The 21,531-nt window shown below is 53.0% G+C and overlaps 1 protein-coding gene across 9 annotated transcripts; it reads right to left on the bottom strand.

Annotated features, from left to right (window-relative positions):
- RELL2 (RELT like 2) lies at positions 1-21,153 on the bottom strand. Of its 9 annotated transcripts, none has more exons than XM_067304652.1 (9): positions 20,611-21,153; positions 19,797-20,313; positions 13,243-13,456; positions 10,870-10,935; positions 10,721-10,787; positions 10,203-10,391; positions 4,743-5,328; positions 1,458-1,503; positions 1-939 (listed from the first exon to the last, which is right to left on the bottom strand). In XM_067304652.1, exons 3-8 carry the CDS (start codon positions 13,448-13,450, stop codon positions 1,459-1,461), a joined length of 1,161 nt encoding a protein of 386 aa, XP_067160753.1. In that variant the 5' UTR covers positions 13,451-13,456; positions 19,797-20,313; positions 20,611-21,153; the 3' UTR covers positions 1-939; position 1,458. The 9 variants fall into 9 exon arrangements, with proteins under 9 accessions (XP_067160753.1, XP_067160751.1, XP_067160750.1 ...); XM_067304650.1 differs by lacking the exons at positions 19,797-20,313; positions 20,611-21,153 and adding exons at positions 16,924-17,089; positions 18,608-18,741 and having other exon boundaries at positions 1,458-1,500; XM_067304649.1 differs by lacking the exons at positions 19,797-20,313; positions 20,611-21,153 and adding exons at positions 16,924-17,089; positions 18,608-18,741.
- Positions 21,154-21,531: the final 378 nt, after the last annotated feature.

The following is a 21,531-nucleotide window of genomic DNA, read 5'->3' on the forward strand; positions in this document are numbered from 1 at the left end:
TGTGTTCAGCAGCTTTAATGGGTTTAGCTCATCTATTTACAGTGCGGTTAAACACCAAAGCTTGCCCTGGGCCTGGCTGCCGCTGGCTGGGTACGCTGGTGCCTCCATCTCATCTGCTCCACCAGAGCCAGGCTCTGGCCCCTCCTGAGCTGAGACAGGGCCAGAGGGAGGCCTGTCCTTTGCTGCTCCTCCTTGCATTGGCACCTCCTGGGGACTGCCGTGGTCCCCCTGCAGCGAAGATCCAGGGCTTGTGCCGGCATCTCCCCAGGGATGGCCGGCACCCGTGACTGCTCTGCACGATGGCGAATGCTGCCCCATGTCTCTGCTCTGTGTCTGCTGTGCCAGCTCAGCTGGTCGTTGGCTGGCACCACTGAGGCCAGGATGCCCCGTGGGGCTGTGCTCTGCATTTAATATGTGCCAGGCTGGTGCGGATGTGCTGCCACAACCATGCGTGGGCTCAGCCCAGGCCTCGCCATGGTCAAGCACCTGCAACCCTGCCCGTCTGCTTGGCAGCGGCTTGGCTCCATCTGCTGCTGTCCTTTCTGCAGCGCTGGCTGCCCTGAGGCTGCAGGAGCTGCGGGGACCCATGCGGGCAGCAGGTCTGGGCCAGGATGGTGCTGGTACTGTCCTGCCCGTGCCAGGCCCGAGGGGCCCGAGATGCCCCTATGGGGCCTGGTGTGTTGGAGGTCTCTGGGGCAAGTGCGGTGAGGGTGGGAGTCGGGTAACTATTGCCAATGGGATGAGGTCTGTCGCCGAGTGCGGTTGTCTGTTTAATGTCCGCGCGTCGCTCTGGCCATGCCAAGCACATAGCTGCTCTTCTGGGCTGGGGCTGGCTGCCATCAGCCCCCGCGGCCCCGCCACGGCAGAGCCCTGAGCCCAGCGTGAGGGATGGGGGCTGCGCGCCTCCCATCGGCCGCCCGAGCCGGGAGCGGAGAGGAGCTGCGAGAAAAAGAGGGGCTGAATGGGAGCCCTTGGCCTCATCCATGCTGTCATGGCTGCAGCCCTGCCCTGCCCTCCTCCGTGGCTCAGCCAGGCTCTCCTGACCCACTTTTGCCCCCTCTTCACTTGCTTCCAGGCCTGGCATGGCAACGGCAACCCCTGAGGGGTTTCTGCCAATAACTGTGTCCGGCACTGCCTGGCACGCGGGCGAGTGAGCTCCAGGAGTCTCCATCCCCCGGGAGGCGGAGATCCTGCCTCTTGCAGGACCTGGAGGCCCCTGGTTCTCTACTAGATGCAGGCTAAAAGTCAGCTGGGACGATGGGCACTGACTCTCTTGAAGAAACGGCACAAGCCTGCTGCGTGCTTTGCCCTCTTTCTCTGCAGCTGAAGGCTGGCATGGGCCCAGGCACAGCAGGCCATAACCCACCTGGGGCATGGGCAATGCCCACGGTTTTCTCCCTCTGAATCCCATGCTCTCCAAGGATATCATGACCCAGGGGCCAGAGAGAAGCACTTACGTCACACTGTCATTCCTGGGTCCTGCACCGTGGCGCTCCGCTCCTGCTGGGAAAGGAGGAAGAGAGACAAGCACATCAGGCATCATTCAGCGCTCCTGCAGGAGCAGGGTGAGTTGTGGACAGGGAGGCTGCTGCCCAGGTTGGAGGCTCTTGGCCGCAGCAGTGACCTATGAGGCAGGCTGATGCAAGCTGGCCGAGGTCCCAGGAGCCAACTACTGCCCAGCTGCAACCGCTCTGCCCTTCCAAGTCGTTTTCTAGCAGAGCACCCTGCAGGACCTGCTGAGCAGCAGCTAACAGCCCTTGTCATAGCCCTGGCTAGGAGGTAAGGGATTAGGGAGCTGCCGAGCAGCTCCAGGGCTTGGTGGCAAACATCTCAACAAGACCTCATCACCACGTTCCCTGGAGCACAATACAAAGCTATGGGAAAGGCTTTGCAAAGCCTGGTGGAGCAGCCCCAGCATCCCATGGACCCAGGGTCAGGCACTTTGGTGTCCCTTGGGCTGTGTCCTGTTGCCTCCTGTACATTCCCAGCTCTGCTCAAAAGCAAACCAAACCACAGGATTTAATACAAGAGCCTAGCACTGTCCTGACACCACAGAGAGGACAGATGAAGGGTGAAAAGATCTCCACACCCCCAGGCTTGCACTGCACAAGCCTCTTCTTGTGCAGCTCAGAGGGGCCATGGCTATCATCCAAAGCTTGGTGGTCCGTAGGAGGAAGAGGAACCTGTTGCTGCCTCTCCAGGCCTCTCTGGAGAAGTGTTGGAGCCCACCGGCTTTGTCCTGCATGGCTGCCTTGGGGTATCCAAATTCATGCCCACCCTCCTTCTTCCTTCAAGCACAATCCAAGCCCAGCAGACCACCAGCCCTGCCCATGGCTCTTTAACACCTCTCTCCTGTTCCTCAACACTGCGGGCTGCAGCAGTTCAGCTGGGGCAGACTGCAGCCCTTTGTGTGCTGTACAAGTCTTGGGTTTGGTGCATCCTCCAGCTGAGCCCCTCCGAGCAAAACACGCTGTCCCACAGCCACGCCGTGCTGCCGAGGCCACGGACACAAGCAGAGCTGCATCAGCAGTGAGATTCCTCTCCCTTCAGCACCCAAGCTGGGTGGGGGTGAATGCTGTTGGGACCATTGAGGGGAAGCCTGGGGGTGATTACTGCTGTCAGAAAGGGATGGGAGAAAACCCAGCTACCAAGAGAACAGTGCCAGCAGGGAAGCGAGGGTGTGAGGAGGCACACCGCATGTTCTCCCCTGAGAAACAGTAGAGACCTCTAGCCAACAGGAGTCCAAACCCCTCCAGCCCAGGCACCAGGAAGTAAAGGGAGAAATGATAAATGCAGCAGGGTCCTCTTTTTTTCTTAGCCTGTGTATAAATAGAAGCCTTTCCTCTTGCCTCTCCCACGCCCCAGCTCATGGTCCCACCATGACTCTGTCCCACTCCGTATCATCTCCATGCCAGGGACTGTGGGCACGCACAGTGCCTAGCCTGTAGGGCTCAGCAAACCACACAATGCCAGCCCTGGGGAAGTCTCTGGCTCTGAAACATGCTGTGGTTTTTAATCAGACCATTTTCTTTCTTTTTCTTCTGAGCAAGTTGTCATGCGAGCCCTGGTGCTAGTTTTGTCACTTCTCTCCAAGGCAGACCAGTGGGGGCTAGTTCTTGGGGCTGCTCGATATGGCCAGCTCCGGCAGGGAGCGGGTCCGCACACCAGACCTCACCCAACCTCCATCCAAAAAACCAAAGGCCAAGCAGGAAGGACACTGCTTCCCGAAGGCAGTGCAGGGAGCAAATTCCTCTTGCAGGCTGTAGTATCCAAGACCAGGTGACTTGTGTGCTCATGAGAGCTGGCCTGGAGCTCTCTAGAGCCCACAGAAAGGCAATCGTTCGGGAAGGCCCAGAGCAGCATTGCTTCAGGCCTGCCTGTGGATGGAGATACCAGGGTGCTGGTGTACATGTGTGCTGGGAACACACCAGTTCTGGCCAGAGTGGGCTGTTCTTCTCTCTGAGCATGGCCAGCACTGAACTCCTCCAGGCAGTGGAAGAACAACTAGGAAACAGCCAGGTTGCTTTCACAGTTTCCTAGACTTTAAGGCAAGAAAGGATACCAGAGACATCTTTCTCTGCCTGTACATTGCCAGCCATGTTAAGCCCCAGAACTTCAGCAAAGCTAAAGCTTCAATGACACTAAGCTGCATGTGGAGGCAGACAACCACCAGCCAAAGGGGCAAAGAAAAGTGATTCCAATGGACATGTCTAAAAGCAAGAGACTCTCAGGTCAGAGACACACAGATCAGGCTGGAAAATTTTCTTGTCTTTCAAAACAGCTTTGAGCTGAGCAGACAGCAAGACCTGTGTGAAGGCCTCAAATGGGCTGTGCTGGAACAGGACAGGAGTTCAGCAAGGTCTCATCTCACTACAAGCACTGAAAGCAACAGCGGCTTTGCCCCAACACAGCATTGTGCTTAAGAGCTGTCCATAAGGGAAAATCTGTCTCTTGCCCGAGAGTCCGGGAGCAGCAGGTCTGCCCCTGTGTCTCCACTTCATCTCCGGAACAAGTCAGTGATCTGCCTCTTTTCTGGAGTGAGGATACTGGCAGGGTAGGAACTGTCGTGATGACAGTGGCCACCCTCAACAGGGGTGGACCAGACTGTGAGTGCCTCCAGGAGAAACCACATCTCTTTGGACCCATCTCGTGTCCTGACAAGCAGTATGAGCATTACTTAGAGAGGCTCAGAGAGTGCACATGAAACAAGGATTTTCCCGAGGAAAATAAAGGACAGACTACATAAGGTGGGGGCCTTCCACAGTCCTTGAGATATCCCCTAGTTACCCACTACTGGGCACAGAAGGAGCCATCACCTCCCTGCTGCTCTGAGCACTGGGAAAGAGCCCACAGCCCCTGCCAGCCTGAGGAGCCTAGCAGATAAAAGGCCCGTCTGACTAGAGGGATATAATCGCTCTTTTGCCGCTGCCTGAGACATCAGAAAAGGGGAAGAGAAAATGCAATCGAGAATAAAAGGAAGTAGAAATGTTGGGAGGCAGAAGAGAAAGACTGGGCAAAACAGAACAGGTCGCAAACCGCAGACAGGCAGACCCTGAGCCATCAGCTCCAATGTAAACCTTGGCTTGTCTGTTCCCGGCTACACAGGTCACGCCACCAGGCTCGGGCTGGTTGGTCTGTTTGGCAGTACCAACCACACCAGGACTTGGTGATGCTGTGCCATAAACTTTCAAGCCCCTCCAACCCAGGGGACTCCACAGGGACAAGGAAGAGTAGCAACCTACCTGCTGCCCCATGTCCTCTGCTCCGGACTGTTTCCTGCTGGTGTAGTTGCTTCCCAACTCATCAGCTTGTAATCCTTCTTGTAGACTCAGGCTCCCATGAATATCTGAAACTTCGTCTGCTGACCCCAGTCCAGCCTCCTCCTGGTAGATGCTGGTTATCTGCCCTCCTTCCTCCACAGGCTCTCCTGGGGTGCTGGCACTCGACCCTCCCAGTGCCTGATGGCCCATATGCTTCCTTTGGCGACTAGCACTCCCAAGAACAGTGTCAACATCCTGCAGTGAGCCTGCCTTCCCAGGCCCCTTGCCATCCGGTCTATTGTTGCGAGTATCTGAGTTGGCTGGTGTGTTTGGAGCTGGGGCATTTGAGTAACTTTGCTCCATGCCTTTGCTGCTCTGTGCACCCTTCTGGACAGCTCCATTCTGCAGGCCGTCCATGGGGACAGTCCCATTGCGAGCACTCTCCTGATGGAGCCGTTCATTGCTGTGCTCTAACTCCTCTGTGCTTGGCTCCTTGCTGCCATCAGGCAGGGGAGCATCCTGTTGCTCATGGAAAGTGGATTTCTTCCCAATGTGTGTGACACGAAACCTAGAATGGGGGATGGTCAGGTAAAAATCTCTTCCCTCCTCTCTCCCACCAATATTTCCAGATTGCCCATACCTCCAACCTCTGATTCCCTCTCTTTAACATGGACCAATGCTGATCTCCAACCTTTGGGACCCATCGTACACCACTGACCATACCTTTCCAGGGTCTGGTAATTTCCTCCACTATGTTATCAGCCACCTTTTAAACATGTGGACTGTAACTGCTAATCCACATCTTTCTTTTTATAAGCATATGTGAATTTTTCAATAATTCACATATAAGTATATGTGAATGCTGCCACTGTACTCCAGACCCCTTTTGCTCCTACACTTCACAGGCAACTGGCCTTTGAGCCCCTTCATCCCAGAGTCATGTTCCCATTGACGTGAACCCATTTTGCTTTCATTTTGGTATGGTCTCTGAAGAAAGCACAACAAATAGGAAGAGATGCAAAGAGAAGGATGCAAAGTCTAATCCAGACACTGGGTGGTGCAGGCCCTGACAGTCTAAGTCCTCCTAGCAATGAAATGGGTCACATCTCTCAGAAACACTCTGAGATGCAGCTTGGCCAAATAGGACCATGTACAGAAACTCAGCTGTAAATTCAGCAGGTGAAAAGCAAATCAGCTGAGCCTGGGAAGGAAGGAAGGGATGGTCATGTGGAACCATATGGACATTAAGTCCAGTGACCAGCTGCTGTAAGTGGAAAAAGAACCAGAGTTTTCAACAGTCTGTACAGGCTGAGTAAAACCAGGCAGGGCCAGGGTTTCGGCAGGACACACTGTATTTGGGTAGAGAGATCAAAAGCCAGGAGGAGTTGTCTGACTAAAACCTGCCAGAGCACATCTTGTGCGCATTCCCTTGGAGTGACGGGTGGTATCTAAGAGGTTCACCAAGGCTCTGTGATGTACCAATAAACCAGCCTACATCCTGAGCTCAGAGCTCAGGAATAGGAAGGAGAGCTACTGCAGAAGTTGGTCTGACACCCACAAAGGATGCATTTATAATCTGAGGTGATTGCAATATTGCATTTGGAAAGAAGAGAGAAGTTAGGGAACTACCATAACTTTGGGAGGTGGGGGGGGTAATGTGTAGGCAACATGAGTGCAGCCTAAATTGCAGGTGAGCTTGTTGTGACTAACCGTGATTATTCTTCATAAGTCATGCAAACCACTGCTGGATCAGCAGACAGGAAATATCTTCCATGGTGAGCTAGTGTCCACCAGCCAGAGAATACTGATCCCCCAGCAGAAAATTCATCCTGATGCAATGTGTGACTCATTCAGCAACCAGTTCTAGCTGCACTTGAATCACACATGGAGAGGCTACAGAAGGCACTGGTTCTGTTGAGGTTGAGCTGTGATTCAGTGTCTGGGCAAAATACTATTTCAGCAGCAATTTTCAAGCACTGCTGAGTTGAAAGAACGAGACCTAAATGTTAAGTGAATGGTAATATGACTGATGAAGAAGTAAGCTGAGAAGAAGGCCCAAGAAAGAACAGATCCCTGATGAGATCCCTGATGAGACGCTAGAGATTACTGAGAGAAGGAGATCACCACCAGACAGCACTGGGCTGCATAAACAAACCCAGAAATGGAACAAAGAAAGAGGAACAAGTGGATAGGCCAGAAGGCAGAGGACGGCAACAAGGAATGTGACTTCAGGAAGATGTTCAAGTTACTTGGTCACTGGCAGAAGTTCTTAAACCCTCAAAGCTGGAATCACTACATCAAAAACAAGTGAGCACCAAAGGAAGAGCAGGTCCTAAGCAGATGGCCAGAATACTGGATGGCCAAACCATGAAATAATGTTGCCAGGGTAGACAATACAGACTCCTCAGCATTACAGTCAGAAATGCTGCTCATAATTAGAAAAGTCGAAGGGAAAACTACTCCAGCTCTGGATGATTTACCCACAGGACTACTTGGGTCAGGCCAAGCAGCAGCAAATATGACCTTTTAGGCAATAGCACTGTGATTTGAGAAGATCAAAGAATGTTCCAGTCTCAAAGAGAGACTGGGAAGAGGTACAAATGACAGGATCATTTCTTGGTAATGCCTCTGAGCAATGCCAGCCTGAAAGATCCAGGAAAGGATTCAAAGGAGCAGGGAGGATTCAGGCTGGAAGGGGTGCATGACATAAAGTAGCAAACCTCAGGATCACGATGAGAAAGGCAGGAGAGCTTTGGCTATCTGCCTAGTCAGTATCACTAAGACTTTTGATTCAATAGGACATGCCACACTGTGGCTGATGAAGCTCAGGACAAGATCTCCGTCAGATGCAGCTGGCTTGGTGGATAAGCTATGTAACTAACAGAGCAGGCAGCATAGCAGCAGGAACAGTCCTGGAGTAGTCTGCAGACAGGAATGGTGCAAGATGAGGGAAGACTCCTTTGATGTGGCTGTTCAATAGCATTGTAGAGATGGCAAAGACGAAACCATTGGAAAGTTATAGGAAAAGCCCTAAGATGGTAAATTATTCAATAATTAGTAAATTATTTAATAATTAGAGGCTACAGATGATATAACCCTAACTACCTTAGAATTTTAGAATAATTTAGATTGGAAAGGCCCTCAGGAGGTCTCCGGTCCAAGCCTTTGCTCAAAGCTGGGCCAATTTCAAAACTCAGTCAGGTTGCTCAGGGTCTTCTTCAGTTTGGTTTTAGAAATCTCCAAGGATGGAGATCTCTCCTCTCCTCTGGGCCTTGTCCCAGGGCTGCACCACTCTCAGGGTGAAATCCTTAATGTCCTATCCGGATTTCTCTTGTTGCAATTTGTGATCAGTAACTCTTGTCCTTGCACTGTGCCTCTCTGAGAAGAGTTTAGCTCCACCTTCCTTGTAAACTTCCCCCAACCATTCAAGTAGTTGTAGAGAGAAATTACATATCTCCTTAGCCTTCTCTTCTCCACAGTAAACAAACTCCATTCCCTCAGCAGCTCCTCATATGTCATGTACTACTCTGGCAGCCCTTCACTGAATTCGCTCCTTTCCACATGAGGTTTCTTCATCTATGAGCTGGTGACTACCAGCTGGGGACCAGACTCAGTCACTAAGCTGTATGTAATAGGAAAGAGGACTGAACTCTCAACTACTATATCCAAGACAGAAGTGAAAGCCAAAAACAAAGAGGAATAAGACCTGAGGATTGCAACAGAAGAGGTTGATTAAAGGAGCTTTTGTATGTAGGATCAGTCATGAATCAAGACAGTTCATGTAATCAGGGTATTCATAGGAAATTAGGCACAGCAAGGGCACTCCCAGAAAATTTATCAAAGATCAGAAAGCACATAGGGCCAGCTTGGAAACAGGAATCAGAATTTGGAGGTAATTTTGTACCTCATGGTCACATAGGCCCCATAGGAGTCAGACTTCATAGAATAGAGATTCAGCAAGCAGAAGCATTCAAATATAACCTCGGAGAAACATAATAACTGTCCTCTGGAGAAGGCTGATATGACACAGGATCTTAACATGGAAAAAGAGTGAAAATTAAGGTGTGAGAGAAGGTGTGTTTAGGAAAGGAGACTGTCTTCTCCAGGCACTCAGATGTGACTGAAAGGAGACTGAGAAGAGCATGGATGAAGGACACAGAGCAGCAGAGGGAACTGGACACCAGCCAGGAAATGAGATTAACCATGAATAAGCAAGTGTGCAGAGATGTGGCTTACCAAACACCAAACCTTAAATCAAGGACAGCTGACAACAGCAGGCAAAGAGGCAGAAGCTGTCAGTCTCCAGGAAAGTGCAATTTCAGCTGGAGTTCAGCATGGGGAGGTCCTGCAGGTCTCTTCCCTTTAACAGCTCTCCATAAAGCTCCCAATTGACCTCTCTCCTGACTTCTAGAACTCCTAGTTCTGATAGTGGAAACACCCACAACCCCCAAAGGTTTGCTCTGCCCAGTCTGGCTCCATATTACTATGAAAAGACTGTCTCTCTAGACCACAATATGCAGCTTCATCAACTTAGCTGAATGAAGACCCTCTGCATGCACTGAGCACAGCAGAGTTGTGTCTTGTCTGGGTGGCCATCAGGAATCAGCAGTTCCTTGTCACTCTACCATGATCACCGTGGCAGTGGGGAGCTGGCATCTGGCACACCTTGCTAAAAGACATTGTGCACTCTAAATGTTTATGCTGGGGAAAGAGGCAACCTGGGCAAGATTGTGGAAAAAAAATGTTTTGAAGGCTACTAACTACACAAAGACCACAGATAGCTCATGAAGTCCCTTGAGCTGAGAACAGTTGGAGATTGGGAGAGTATCTGTGGGAAGTATCAGATATGTTCCCCTATTCTTATATTCCTCCCAAAGCATCCATTTACAGCCATCATTAGAGGCAGAGTCCTGGAGGACTACAGCCACACTTTTGTTCTGATGGTGGTGGCTGGTAATCTGCACATTGCACCTGCTGTCGCCTCCTCTCCCTCCTAACAAGACCCCTGAAGCCTGGGTCACTGCCCTTGCCTGGCGAGCTCTACTCACATGTGGCTGAGGCAGCAGGCTTTGAACAGATGTGTATTTGAGGCCCGGCACTGAGTCAGAAAGACAACCCAGGCCCAAGTCACCTTCCTCAGGAAAAGGGGGGAGAAGGAGGGGGTGTCATTAGTGCAAGATACTGGCACAGCAAGGCCTACTTCATTTCTGCATTGACTCAGTGGCAGGAGCTGTACTGCAGACATTTTGAAGGGCAGGAGGCACCTGAACCCTCAGGACTCTTAATTGCTGAGCTACTGTGACACCTAAATGGGGAAAAGCAAGAAGGTGCCTGGTGTGGGCAAGCGGGGAAAGGGAAAGGAGTAGGGGACAGGGAAGACTCTCTTTTACACGTGCTCAGCCAGAGCAGATGAGTGATGTCTGGCAAGGCTCATTTAAGTACCTGCCCACTGAGAAGACAGTGGTCTCTCCAGGATGCATCCTGCCTTTGCCATCCTTGGACCTCGCTTGCCGATGCAGTGGGGGTTTCTTCCTCTTGCTGCAGTGGATGCAGGGGGCCTGCGTGGAGCCCAGGTGCACCGTATGGTGATGTGGTGGTCCCCCATCTTGGCTGTTACGGTGGGGACAAAGGCTGCAATAGGAAAAGGACATGGCAGGTCATGTCACCTGGAGGAGTCTTCCTTACCTTGGTGCAGCCTCAGTGTAGCAAGCCCTGAGAAGCAGCAGCTTTGGAGGGGACCTCCTGTTAGGACAGGAGTGAGGGATGTTACAATTGACAGTGGAGTAAAGTATAGCAACCCCCATACACCGGGGGATTATGACTCCTTGGTAGGAAGATGCTTTGTAACAAACCATTGAGATGGAAAGGGGCTGGCTGGAGAGTCTCAAGACCAAGGTGGTACCAAAGACTGCTTCTCCCTCATTCTGCAAGAGACACAGCCTGGCGTACGCTTCCCTCACCTGGGCACTGGCACTGGCACATCCCCTTCATTGTCCCCCAGCATCTCCTTGAGGGCCTCTGCGTTTGCTGGAGAGAGGAGAAAGGGAATGTTTCAGCCAAAGCAGTCAGATGCCAGGAAGTCTCCAAGCCAGCCCTAGAAAATGCTCACCTTCATTTTGGATGATGCATCTCACAATCTTCTCCACGGTGTCCTCGTTCAGCTCCTCCTCTTCATCTGAAAGGAGAAAACATGGCACTGAGGGCTGGGATTCACTACCTCACCATTTCCTCCCACAGAACAACTATGAGTACCCTGGGCCTACAAATGGAGAGGTCAGAGAAGCCCTGCTTTCCCCATCATCCCCAGGAAGCATCTGAGGTACACTAGAGCTCTGACCCTGGAAAAGAAATGGCTAAAAGGACAGCCATGTGCACACAGAGCAGGGGGCTATATTTTTCCTCCACTACCAGAGCTAGGGAACATCAAATCAAATGAATAGGTAGCAGGTTTGAAACAAGTAGAAAGAGGTGGTTCTTCATGAGCACAGCTAAGCTGTGGAACTCCTCGCTGCAGGATGTTGTGGATGTTAAAAGTTTACCTGTGTCCAAGGGTAAATGGGATGTTTGTGGAAGAGAAATCCACTGGGGGCTGTTAAATAAATGGAAACCATCTCTGACAGAGGAACCCACAGAGCTACACAGTTTCTGAGAATTAAAAGAGTATTCTGGGGAAATATCAGTAAATGCCTGCTCTGTTCTTGTACCCCTGGACACCTGCTTTTGGACACTGTTGGAGACAGGAGCCTTTGCTGGATGGACCTTCAGCCCAACTTGTGATGCTGGACATATGTTCTCATAAGTAGGTCAGAGCTCAGGTCTGGCAGGGAGCCTTTCTGGAGAGCACAATTCTGGGACTGCCACTGCACTTCTGGACGTCCCCAGAGACATTTCCCCAGGCTGTGGAGTCGCCAGTGGGCAAAGCCAATTCTGGGAAGTTTGAATATTGTCTCTGTGTAATGCCAAGTCATTAAATCTGGAGGACTGTACCAAAGTCTGCCTGGAAGCTCCTCACTGCTTCCACATAGACTCTGGGAGAGCCACATTTCCCTTCCATGCACAGTAAGTCCCAATGTGAGGTGCTAACCCTCCTAAGCCCTGCTGATGGGACAGAGGAGTCGGTGGAGTTTTGTAACACCATTTGGACATTTTTAGTTAAGTAAACGGCCTGAGAAACACATCTTCCCCATTTCAGCAGAGACTAAGGAAATCAGCAAATGACAGACCTTGCTAGGACCAAGCTGTGGCTTGTACTCATGCTCAATGCTGCCCTGAGTTCCAAACCACATTCCCAGAGAGCCACTTATGGTGGCCTCAGGTGACCAAAAACCCCTTGGAAGTCCCTTTCCAGCATGGGGCCCAGATCCCAAGAAAACGCCCCTCTTCCTCCCAGAGAGTCTCTAGGTCTGCACCAAACACAACAGAGCTAGAAGAGCACATGATTGATAACGAACACCCAAGAGCCTACTACTGGACCTCATAACACAAAAGGGATAGAGGGACAGCTTGTATCTCGGCTGGGGGATTTTTGCTTGTAGGGCACATGGGTTATAACTCAGATGCTAGAGATTCATCAGAGATTCTGGTTCTTACTCAGAATTATCACTTTATGATAATGCTACTCTGGGAATTGCCACATGCTGATCTCCCACCCTCCCTGACACCACCAGCCTTCATAAGCCTGCTACCACCACAAAGTCAACAAATCAGAGGGCTCTCTGGGCCCTACACTCCAGAGCGTTGCCTCACTGCCAACATAAGAACGGCCCTAGAGGGCTGGGCCAAAGGTCTGACTCCCCACCAAGAACCTCTTTTAACAGTGGCCAAACATCAAGGTCTAGAGAGCAAGAATGAGGCAAATACACAATGATGCTGACCCAAATACTCTCCTAGGAGCTGGACCAGCATAAAACTGGTGGTGGAGGCTGAGCATGGTCTAAGGGGCTCTCTCCCTCTTGCAGCTGGGGTACAGCTAGCAAGAGCCTGCCCCATCCTTCTATCCCATTAGCTCTTGTATGTCATGGCATGTCACAATTTGGCCATCAGAGACCCAAGCCCGAAGAAAAAAACAGCGGTGGTAGGAATGGCAGCCAAAAAGTGAAATGGGATGAAATGGTAAAATCATTATGGCTGGCATTCACGCAGCGTTTGGTGTGAGTGGGTCATGGAGACCCTGGGGAAATCAGATACAGAAGCCCCTCACACCATGGAAGTCCCACTCTCCCAAGCTGGGGCCAAGTCCACCCAGCTGGGACAGGGCACAGTGCTCAGGCAGTATTTCCGTTCTTCCCACCCTGCTGGCTGCATGCAACCTTCATGCTCATGCAGGGAATGTGGTGCTGCTCTCACCATTTCATTCCCTTCCCAACCCACTGGTACACGACGGGTAACTCTTCCCACCTCCAGATCACTTCCAAGAACCATATTTAAGGAGCACCACAGCACCAGAGCCCCCCCTGCCGAGTCCTCATCTCCCAGTACTCACTGGCCTGGAGCTCCGTCAGCACATCTTTGTTATCTGGGTCGAGCTCATCACGGAAAGTCCGGCACCGATAGCCCTTCTTCTTCAGGACATGGCAGATCAGGAAACCGACCAGCCCCATGATGAAGAAGACCAAGACAACGAGGAAGACCATAGACAGGCTGTGCTGGGGGTCTGACTCCCCATCATCGGTGCTGTTCTGGTCTGACATGCGGATCTAGGAGAAGGGGGAGGGCAGCTCAGAGACCCTGGTACTCCCCCCCGCCCCAGTCTCCCTGCTCTCATCCTCCTGACCCCCTGCCCTCCCCCTGCCATTGGCACAGCCCTGGCCCCAGGCCCTCACTTGGAAAGAGCCTGCTTCCAGCTAGAGATGAGCTGGCAAGGGCTCATCTCTTGCTCCACAAGGGCTGGCCTGGCAGGGGGCCCTGCCAGCCCCCGTGCACTGAGGGGCAGCATGGAGCAGAAGGCAGGCTGGACACGGCTCGGCGCAGTTTCCCAAGGACACCTCCACCCCACACGCACCTGGCAGGAGGCATCCCAAGGGCAGCAGCAGCAGCCATGCAGGCCTGCCCAGACATGCGGCCCTGAGCTGCTCTCTGTCTCTCTCCATCGCAGGCTCCTTCCCAAGGGCACAGGTCCCCCAGCTTCCCCCCGGCTCCGCGGCGCTCAGCATCACCGCCTCGCCCTTGGTGGAGGATGAACGCCCGCAGCCAGCGCTCTCGCAGCACTGCACCAGCCCGCTCCCCCCGCATCCCTCACTACTCACAGCCGCCACGGAGGGCCTCAGCCGGCAAAGGCAAAGGCAGGGTGGGCAGGGAGCCACAGCAGCCGGGCTTGCGAAGGGCTGAGCCAGCTGGCTGCTCCCGCATTGTCTGCCTTCCCCCGGGCGCCCCGCAGAACCGAGCTCCCTCCCTCTGCCGCTGCCTGCCCTGCTGGGTCTCTGCGTGGATCTCAAGGGCCTCCCCGGCTCCCCGCCCCGGGCATGTCCTGGGAGCTCGGGGGGTTGGCCGCCCGCTCGCTAGCTCCGCTCCTCGGCGCAGGCAGGGTCTCTCCGGCCGTCCCTGGTTACTGCTACATGGGCGCCGCTGTGCCGGAGAGCAACGCACACTGCCGCTGTGGCTGGTACCTTGAGCCTCCGGCGCTCTGCAGAGCTCTCCTCTTCACCTTCACCTGTCTCCTAGCAACCCAGCATCCCTGCTGCAGGGTACCACTTTGAGCATCCTTCTGCTGCCCCAGCTCCCGGCCTCTTCTCTTCCTCAGGAAGGAGCAAACGAGCCGCGCTGCTTCTGCCTGCCTAGGCAGCCTACCGCTGTCTGCTAGCGAAAGCACCTGCCTGTCCTGATCCAAGAAAATCTCTCTGAAGCTGCTTCAGTAGAAGAAGGTGCAGAGAGGAGCTCAGGGAAACGCCGGCAGCTGCAGCAAGGGGTAAACAACAGTGTCACTCAGTGAAGATGGTGTTGGCAAACTGCTCGCTGTCCCAGGGCAGATAACCTTGCCAGAATGCAAGCTGACTTCCCCAGCACGTTCCCTTCCAAAGCATTTGTCGATTTTTAGAGCAAGAAGAACAGCGGTGAGGGGAGGGAAAAGGGTGGAAATGGGTCTCAGCAAGAACAGGATTGTTCCTGCACTGGTGTGTGCAAGGCACAGTGGGGCATGCAGGAGGAGAGGCATGCATTTATCTGCACTAACTCGTTCATGATCACGGCACCAAAGAGTCAGAGAGGTCATGGAAAAGGAGCCTCAAAGGATCACGCAGCCCAACACCCTGCTCAGAGGCAGGTAAGCCACCTTTCTCTCTCTCATCCCTGAAAAAAGTTTGTCTAAACCACTCTTCAAAACCTCCATCAGCGGCAGTCCCAATACCTCCTTCTCCATCTCTTCCACATTATCCTCACTTTGGGAGGCTTCACCAAAATCTCCTTCACTGCTGCAAATTAAGCCTTCTCCTCTTGGTCCTACCTACAGTGGCCAGTCCTCCACCCGAACCTCAAAAAGTATATGCAACCCTTGAAATACCTGGTGACACCATATCTCCCATCACATCTTTGCTGAACTATCTATATAAATATTCACTTGTGGGAATTACTCCACCAAATCCGTGTGATGAATTAATTCTTAAGTCTTACCATGTATTAAGATTCTCTGTTTATTCCCCTCCTTCTTGCATGAGCTCAGAGGCAGCTAAGTTGCTCAGCACACCCATACCCCATGTGGGTACATGTGCACATAACGTTAATATGTGTGCAGACACAAATATCTCATCAGCTGTCAGACTGGGCAGTAGAGGCCTCACAAACTAGCTGCAGCCCAACCACAGCACAGACTGCTCCTGCGTAGCTGCTTTGTTGTCACTGTCTGGGCTCTCTTCAGCCGGGCTGCGTGTGGAGATCACCCCGCAGAGCTGGCCCCCCTCCTCACCCTTTCTGGCAGGGTGCTAGCCCTCAGTCCCCAGCCCTGCTTCCAAAAGTGACCCTCTGCCACCATTCACCGATGTAATGGGAGGCCAAACTCAGAGGATCATCGAAGGTGAACTGTTCCTGCCCCTGAATTCTTAGGGATCCCACAGACACCAGCCCCCTCACCATGGCGTTTGGTATGGGTAAGAAGCTATCGGGAACATGACCAAAGCCAGGAGGGCAGAAATAACACAGGTGCTGAACCTCCTACATCTCAAAGACCCTCACAGCTGGACTGGCCCATGTGGATGGAGATACAGGTAGGCAAAGAGAACTGTTGACATATATCTATCTACTGTTGAGGCAACCTGCAACTCTTCCAGGCTTTCAGAATAGATGCCCCTTGTAGTCAGCTATGTGATGATGAGAGCCCTCATTTCTATCCAAAAGCGGCCAGGAGATTCATGGAAGTAACACTCAGGAGCCCAGGACTCTCCCTCAACCCCATGAATTCACCAGGTTACAGCACATCACATGTGCCATTCTTCTGTCTGTTATCCTGGCAGGAAGATAGGCTGTAGCCAAAAGATAGTCCTAATACGGAAAGAAAAGACCATGGGCAGTGGGAGACTTTTTTGGCCTGTTCCTGCCACATGTTGCTGGCAACACAGGATAGAAGTCTCCCGACCCCAGTCTATCGAGCTGCCATAGACTACAACATCATGCGAGTCTCTGCTGATCAAGATCTTAAAAGCAGTTCACTCCTTGCCCTCGCGTCTTGAAGAGACAGTGGGCAAGGGCCCCTGCGGTTCTGACTTTCTCCTAAGCCCCAGGGTAATGTAATCATGGTGATTTTTTTTCCTATTTGTTCTCGTGCCCACACTGTCCTTTAGAATAAAACGTTCTTTCTCCTCTCTGGTGTTTCCGCCCACCCAATGTATTTCTGCATGACAATCCTGTCCCCTTTCAGCCTTCAGTTTTGCCAGGCTAAACAAGCCCAGTTCATTTAACCTCCTCCCCCAAGACAAGATTTCCATTTTCCCACTGTCTTGGCTGTCTAAGCATTTCCAAAACCAAGGAGGCACATGACGGGGAGAAGGAGGAAGGCACAGCTGCCTGTCCTGGGACAAATCCTGGCCCTGCATGTGGTGAAGGAGGTTGAACCAGGACAAAGAGCGAGCTCCTTAGCTCTGTTATCCCAGTCAATTGCCTTCCTCCTCCTCCTTCTCCTGGGACGGGCACCTATCTCTCAGCACACAGAACAAGCCCTCTCTGGACCCCACATGACCTTGTGCAGGGGAATCCATCCCATTTCCATCACACCAGGCCTCAGAGTCCTTCAGCCCAGGGCTGCTCATTCTTTGTGCCACTGCTGAATCTCATTAACATCCTTACAGCCAGGCCAAAGAGGAGCCTTGTCCTATGCAGTCCTTCCTGGACCTTACAGGTGACAGCTGTGATACCAAAAAACAAAACAAAACAAAACAAAAACAGGCAATGGCTCTTTTCTACCCTGAGACTGACCAGTGTGGTACAGTTTGAATCCATGCAGCTCAGCTCTCCTTCCAAAGCAGGGTGGCCTTGTACATCCTGTCCATTGGGAACAGTCCCTGGAGGGGGCTAACCCCCAAACTACGCCAGGGAGGTACTAACAACAGTATGAGCTGGATGATTATAGGATGCCTCCTCTTGGAGCAGGTCTGACCCTGTTTAGTTCCTCCCATACACATAGCCAGAGACCAGGCTGCAGAGAAGGGGCCGCTTGGTCCCCAAGGCACTAGGGCACTCTGCATCCATCAGGGGGTGATGAGGAGGGTCTTGAGCCACACTGGCTGCAGCGCGTTGTACTGGGCACTTGAGAATACAGAGCAGCACAAATCATGAAGGAGACTCGGTGCCGCCAGTCGCGGCACGCCTGGAGTCTGCTTTAGCTTGGAGTTGTGTCCTTTCTCTCCCCACTCCTTCCCCCTACCCCTGCAACAGCCTCAGCTCCTTCCCCCCATCCCGTGTGACCCCAGTAGCCAAGACAGAGCATAAGCTGAGACAGTGCTGGAGCCAACAGCAGTTCAGCAACAGCTCCAGGGCAGGCAGCTGCCTGTTTGCTGCCTGCCTGCTGCACTCACCACCGAGATCCCCCTGCCTTTCCTCCCCAGGTCACTCACGGGGACTGTCCTGGCAGGTGCATGCATAAATCCTGGAGGAACCTCAGGATCTTTGAGGCTTCTGTCCCTCTTGTGAAATTGCCCAGAAGCAATTTCAAATGTAAAATTTTAAGCCATCGGGTTTAAAAGTTACTGGGGAGGGAGGGAGCGAGATGGAGCAACTGAGCACCCAGCAGACAGAGAGCACGATCCACATGCATCGTCCCCTCGGTGAACAGGTCTCCAGAGAGACACTGCTCCACAGCTCCATACAGCAAACCATCCCACGAGCTGCAGTCCCAATTTGTCGCCATATTACTGCTTTTCTGCTCTTTTACCATGACTTCTCTACAGTGACTACAATACACGTCATATCACAAACAATGCTAATGCACCCATTTTGGGGATCATCTGCTTTGGCTGTATTGATTGTCCACGTGGCAGTTAACAAAACAGGGCAGATTTCTAGGCTCTGAAACTCCTGCGGACAGGCTCCTTGTGGGCTCTCTACCATGATGCTCAGCATGGAAATTGTCATTATTTCTGTGCAAATTCTATGCCTAAATTGCATCTCCTCAAACATTACCCTGAACCTTAAAACCATTTAAGACTTTCAAATGTGCCCAGCAAGTTAATGGCCTTTAAAACGCAAGGTATTTTTGCTATTTGAGCACAAAGAGTATCTAAAAATATCCTTCTCCTATGATTTCTTTGCAGTGCTCCAATACCTGTCAAAATGCCCTGAACAGTTACCGATTTTCAGAAAGTGAATTCAGCTAACAAAGTCTCCATGCAAGCAAAATGTGCTCAAGGAAGAAATGCATTTCTTACCTATTTGCTCCTTTCCCATAGCCAGGCGGGTCTGTGGCTCAGCCGTGCCGTTTACATAGCTCTACAAACCCGTGGGGACCTTATCTGGTCGCTGCACCTTTCTGATCTGCAAACAGCCCGTCATGCTGAGTGATCAGCCATCGGTGAGACGTCAGCTGGAGTGGAAACCCAGCCGGGGAGCAGAGCGCCGCTGACTTGAATCATTTGCTGCTACCTCCTTGTTGCTTAGATCTAGCCCATTAAAGTCCATTTATTTGACCTGGGGGTACGCTAGGCTCCTGGGCCCTGAAACGCACGCTGTTTCTGGTGCGTATCGGGTACCGCCTGCACGAGGCCTGCTGTCACATGCAGCCCCACGTGGCACGGGGGAAAGAGCAGGTCCCGAGCCGAAGAGAGCCCCCGAGGGTGAAATACTGCAAGAAGCAAATCGATAGTGCTAACCGTTGTCACAGATGGAGCACAGCTTCCAGCTCCTGTAGGATGCTTTTAAATCTCTCCTCCCCATGGGCAGGCTGGTTTTTGGCTTTCTCCTCCAGGATCCCACCTGGCTCTCATCTGCTTGGGCCCACAGCTCTGTAGCATCATACAGACACTCATCCTTTTGCACAGACCCTCTGTTTCCACAGGTGCTGTTTGGGGTGGATTTGCAGCTACAAGAACCATCTGCAGGCTCAGGGCAAGGAAGGCATCCACTCTGTGCCAAGCTGGAAAGTGCTTAGCTTTGCGACTGAGCTGGCCTGTAGCAAAGAGCGTCCCGGCCTTACAGCAGGGTTTGCAAGCCATGCTCTGCGCGGTCACGGCCAGAGACTCTCAGCACTCCCCGACACGTACTGCTTTCCTGGAGCAGCCCCTTGGTGATCAAAGAAATTGGAAACCACTGTGCAAAAGAAAAATACTGCCAAAGGACACGAGCCAAGAGGAGGAGCAGCACAAAGGGCACAGCAAGGGAGACCAGCATTCACGCAGTGAGTGGCAGACAATGATGGAAGTATGATTTAATGATCCCGTGATATAACTGCACACTGGAAAAATTCCTTCCCTGTTCGCAACTGTCTTAGCACCCAAAATGCCAAACTGTCCCTCCATTCCCTTGCCTCCCCTCCATCCCCGTCCCACACACTCAGGGCTATGCGTTTGTGAAACTCCTGTTACTACAAGCCAAACGACTTCCCTTCTGCACTTTTATTACCTAGTTTAAACATCCTTTTGCTGAGAAGCTGGGAATCTCCCAGTGCAAATCCGTAGTGTTCTCTATCCTGAATCTGCTCCTCCTACCATGCTCATAGGGACCCCCAATTTTAGGGCTGCCCATTTGCTCTGTTCCTCTCCAATACCCTACGGAAGCTGCTGTGACCTGTTTTATTGCAGATGTCCTTGACCATCTCATCTCAAATGCAGCATCCTTCATCTCCAACCTTCTGCCGGTGGGATCCACACAGGCAGATTTTCCCAGTTGTGCAGGAAACCTGCAGGACCAATTCCCTGCTGCTCTCAACTCTTCTGCTCTCAGTGAGGTCAAACTTGACCTAGAAAAGTAGTTTCTGTTGCTGGGTTCATGGGATCATGTTTTGTTTTTCATGTCTGTGGTTTAGCTGCAAAAATAAAGCTGTTGCAAAATTCCTGGCTAGTCTTTCCTCTTCTTTAGGTCTCCAGGCTCTTCCTGCCAGTTGCATTTTCCTGTGTCTTCCTTTCCAGTGGAGTTAGCCCTGGAAAAATGGGATTGCCTCATAAGAAATTTAAAATAGAGAAGCATCAGAAACGTTTGAAGCAGAGCAAGGATTACATTGCAAGGGCCAGGCACCCTGTCTCCGGCGCAGGGTTACGGATGCAGTGACAGCGACTGTCCACAAACCATCAGCACCGTCTGAAGCTGCTGCTTGCACCCCCCAACGAGAGGCCACCCTTTTTCTCCTGATTTCTCCCTCGAGATGCTCCTCTCCACCAGTCCTTTTCCACGGTCCCTGTGGAAAGATGGTCCTTTCCCACAGCCCCTGCTCCCTCACCTTCTGTGGCCAGCTCTCGAGCACCCTGCGAGCCTGGGGACGCCCCCGCCACGAGAGCCGGAGGAAGGTTTCCCTTCGCGGGACCACAGCAAGCCGAGGTCACGCTCTTGCTAATTTGTTTTCCGACCTGTTGGGAAACAGTGCGTGTCGCTTGTCTCTTTTCTTCTTTGCAGCCACAAAACATGTTTTGCCGCCCGCTTCACCCACAGCACAGAGTCCCCTGCTCCTCAGGCAGGTGTCCGTGTACCCTGCCTGCTCTCCAGCTGAGCTTTAGGGTTTTTCCCCCATTCCTGATCGCTGTTTTTTTATACACTTCAGTTTTCCCCGTAGCTTTTGTTCTCTGGCTGCCCTGCCTGCCTCGAGGTGCCTCCCTGTCCCCAGTCGCTGCCAACCCGGGCCGATTATTTCTGAACGCTGCCAGAGGTCGGGAGGACCCGTTTCTCCGGGGCATCTCCCGTGCCGGGTGGGACGTCCGAGGTTGGCTTGGCCACGTTCCCACCGCGCCGGCAGCCGCCAGGAAAAGCGGGCCACGCGGCCCCCGGCCCGCCAGTGCCTCTGCTCCGGTGCGGGACGCGGCCCCGGCGCGGGGAGAGCAACGGCAGCCCCGGGTCTCGCTGCGGCCCCCGCGGCCTGCCGGCGCCTCAGGCCCGGGGCCGGGGCCGGGGCAGGGCCGGGGGCCGAGCCCGGGAGCGGGGGGCGCTGGGGAGAGCGGGGGGGCGGGGGAGCAGCAGGGGGGGCGGGGGAGCAGCGGGGGGGGTGGGCTGGGGGGACTGGGCGGCAGCTAGGGGGGACTGGGCGGCAGCTGAGGGGTGACCGGGAGCCGCCGGCGGGGGGGGGGGAGGTCAGCGGGAGCTAGCTCCCTGCTAACCGGGACTGCCGGGCCGAGCGGGCACCGCCGCGCCTGCGCACACCGGGCCCCGC

The sequence above is a fragment of the Apteryx mantelli genome, chromosome 14 (genome assembly GCF_036417845.1).
Source record: "Apteryx mantelli isolate bAptMan1 chromosome 14, bAptMan1.hap1, whole genome shotgun sequence".
Lineage (NCBI taxonomy): Eukaryota > Metazoa > Chordata > Aves > Apterygiformes > Apterygidae > Apteryx > Apteryx mantelli.

What these genes read in the sequence shown, in the direction of transcription:
- RELL2 (XM_067304649.1), bottom strand. Translation starts at nt 16,953, where the DNA reads ATGGAAATGGGATGGATTCCCCTGCACAAG. An exon ending in GTGCCAGTGCCAGTGCCCAG is followed by an intron (nt 10,392 to 10,720) that starts GTGAGGGAAGCG and finishes TTCCTATTGCAG; the next exon opens with CCTTTGTCCCCACCGTAACA. An exon ending in CAGAGGACATGGGGCAGCAG is followed by an intron (nt 1,504 to 4,742) that starts GTAGGTTGCTAC and finishes CTCCTTTCCCAG; the next exon opens with CAGGAGCGGAGCGCCACGGT.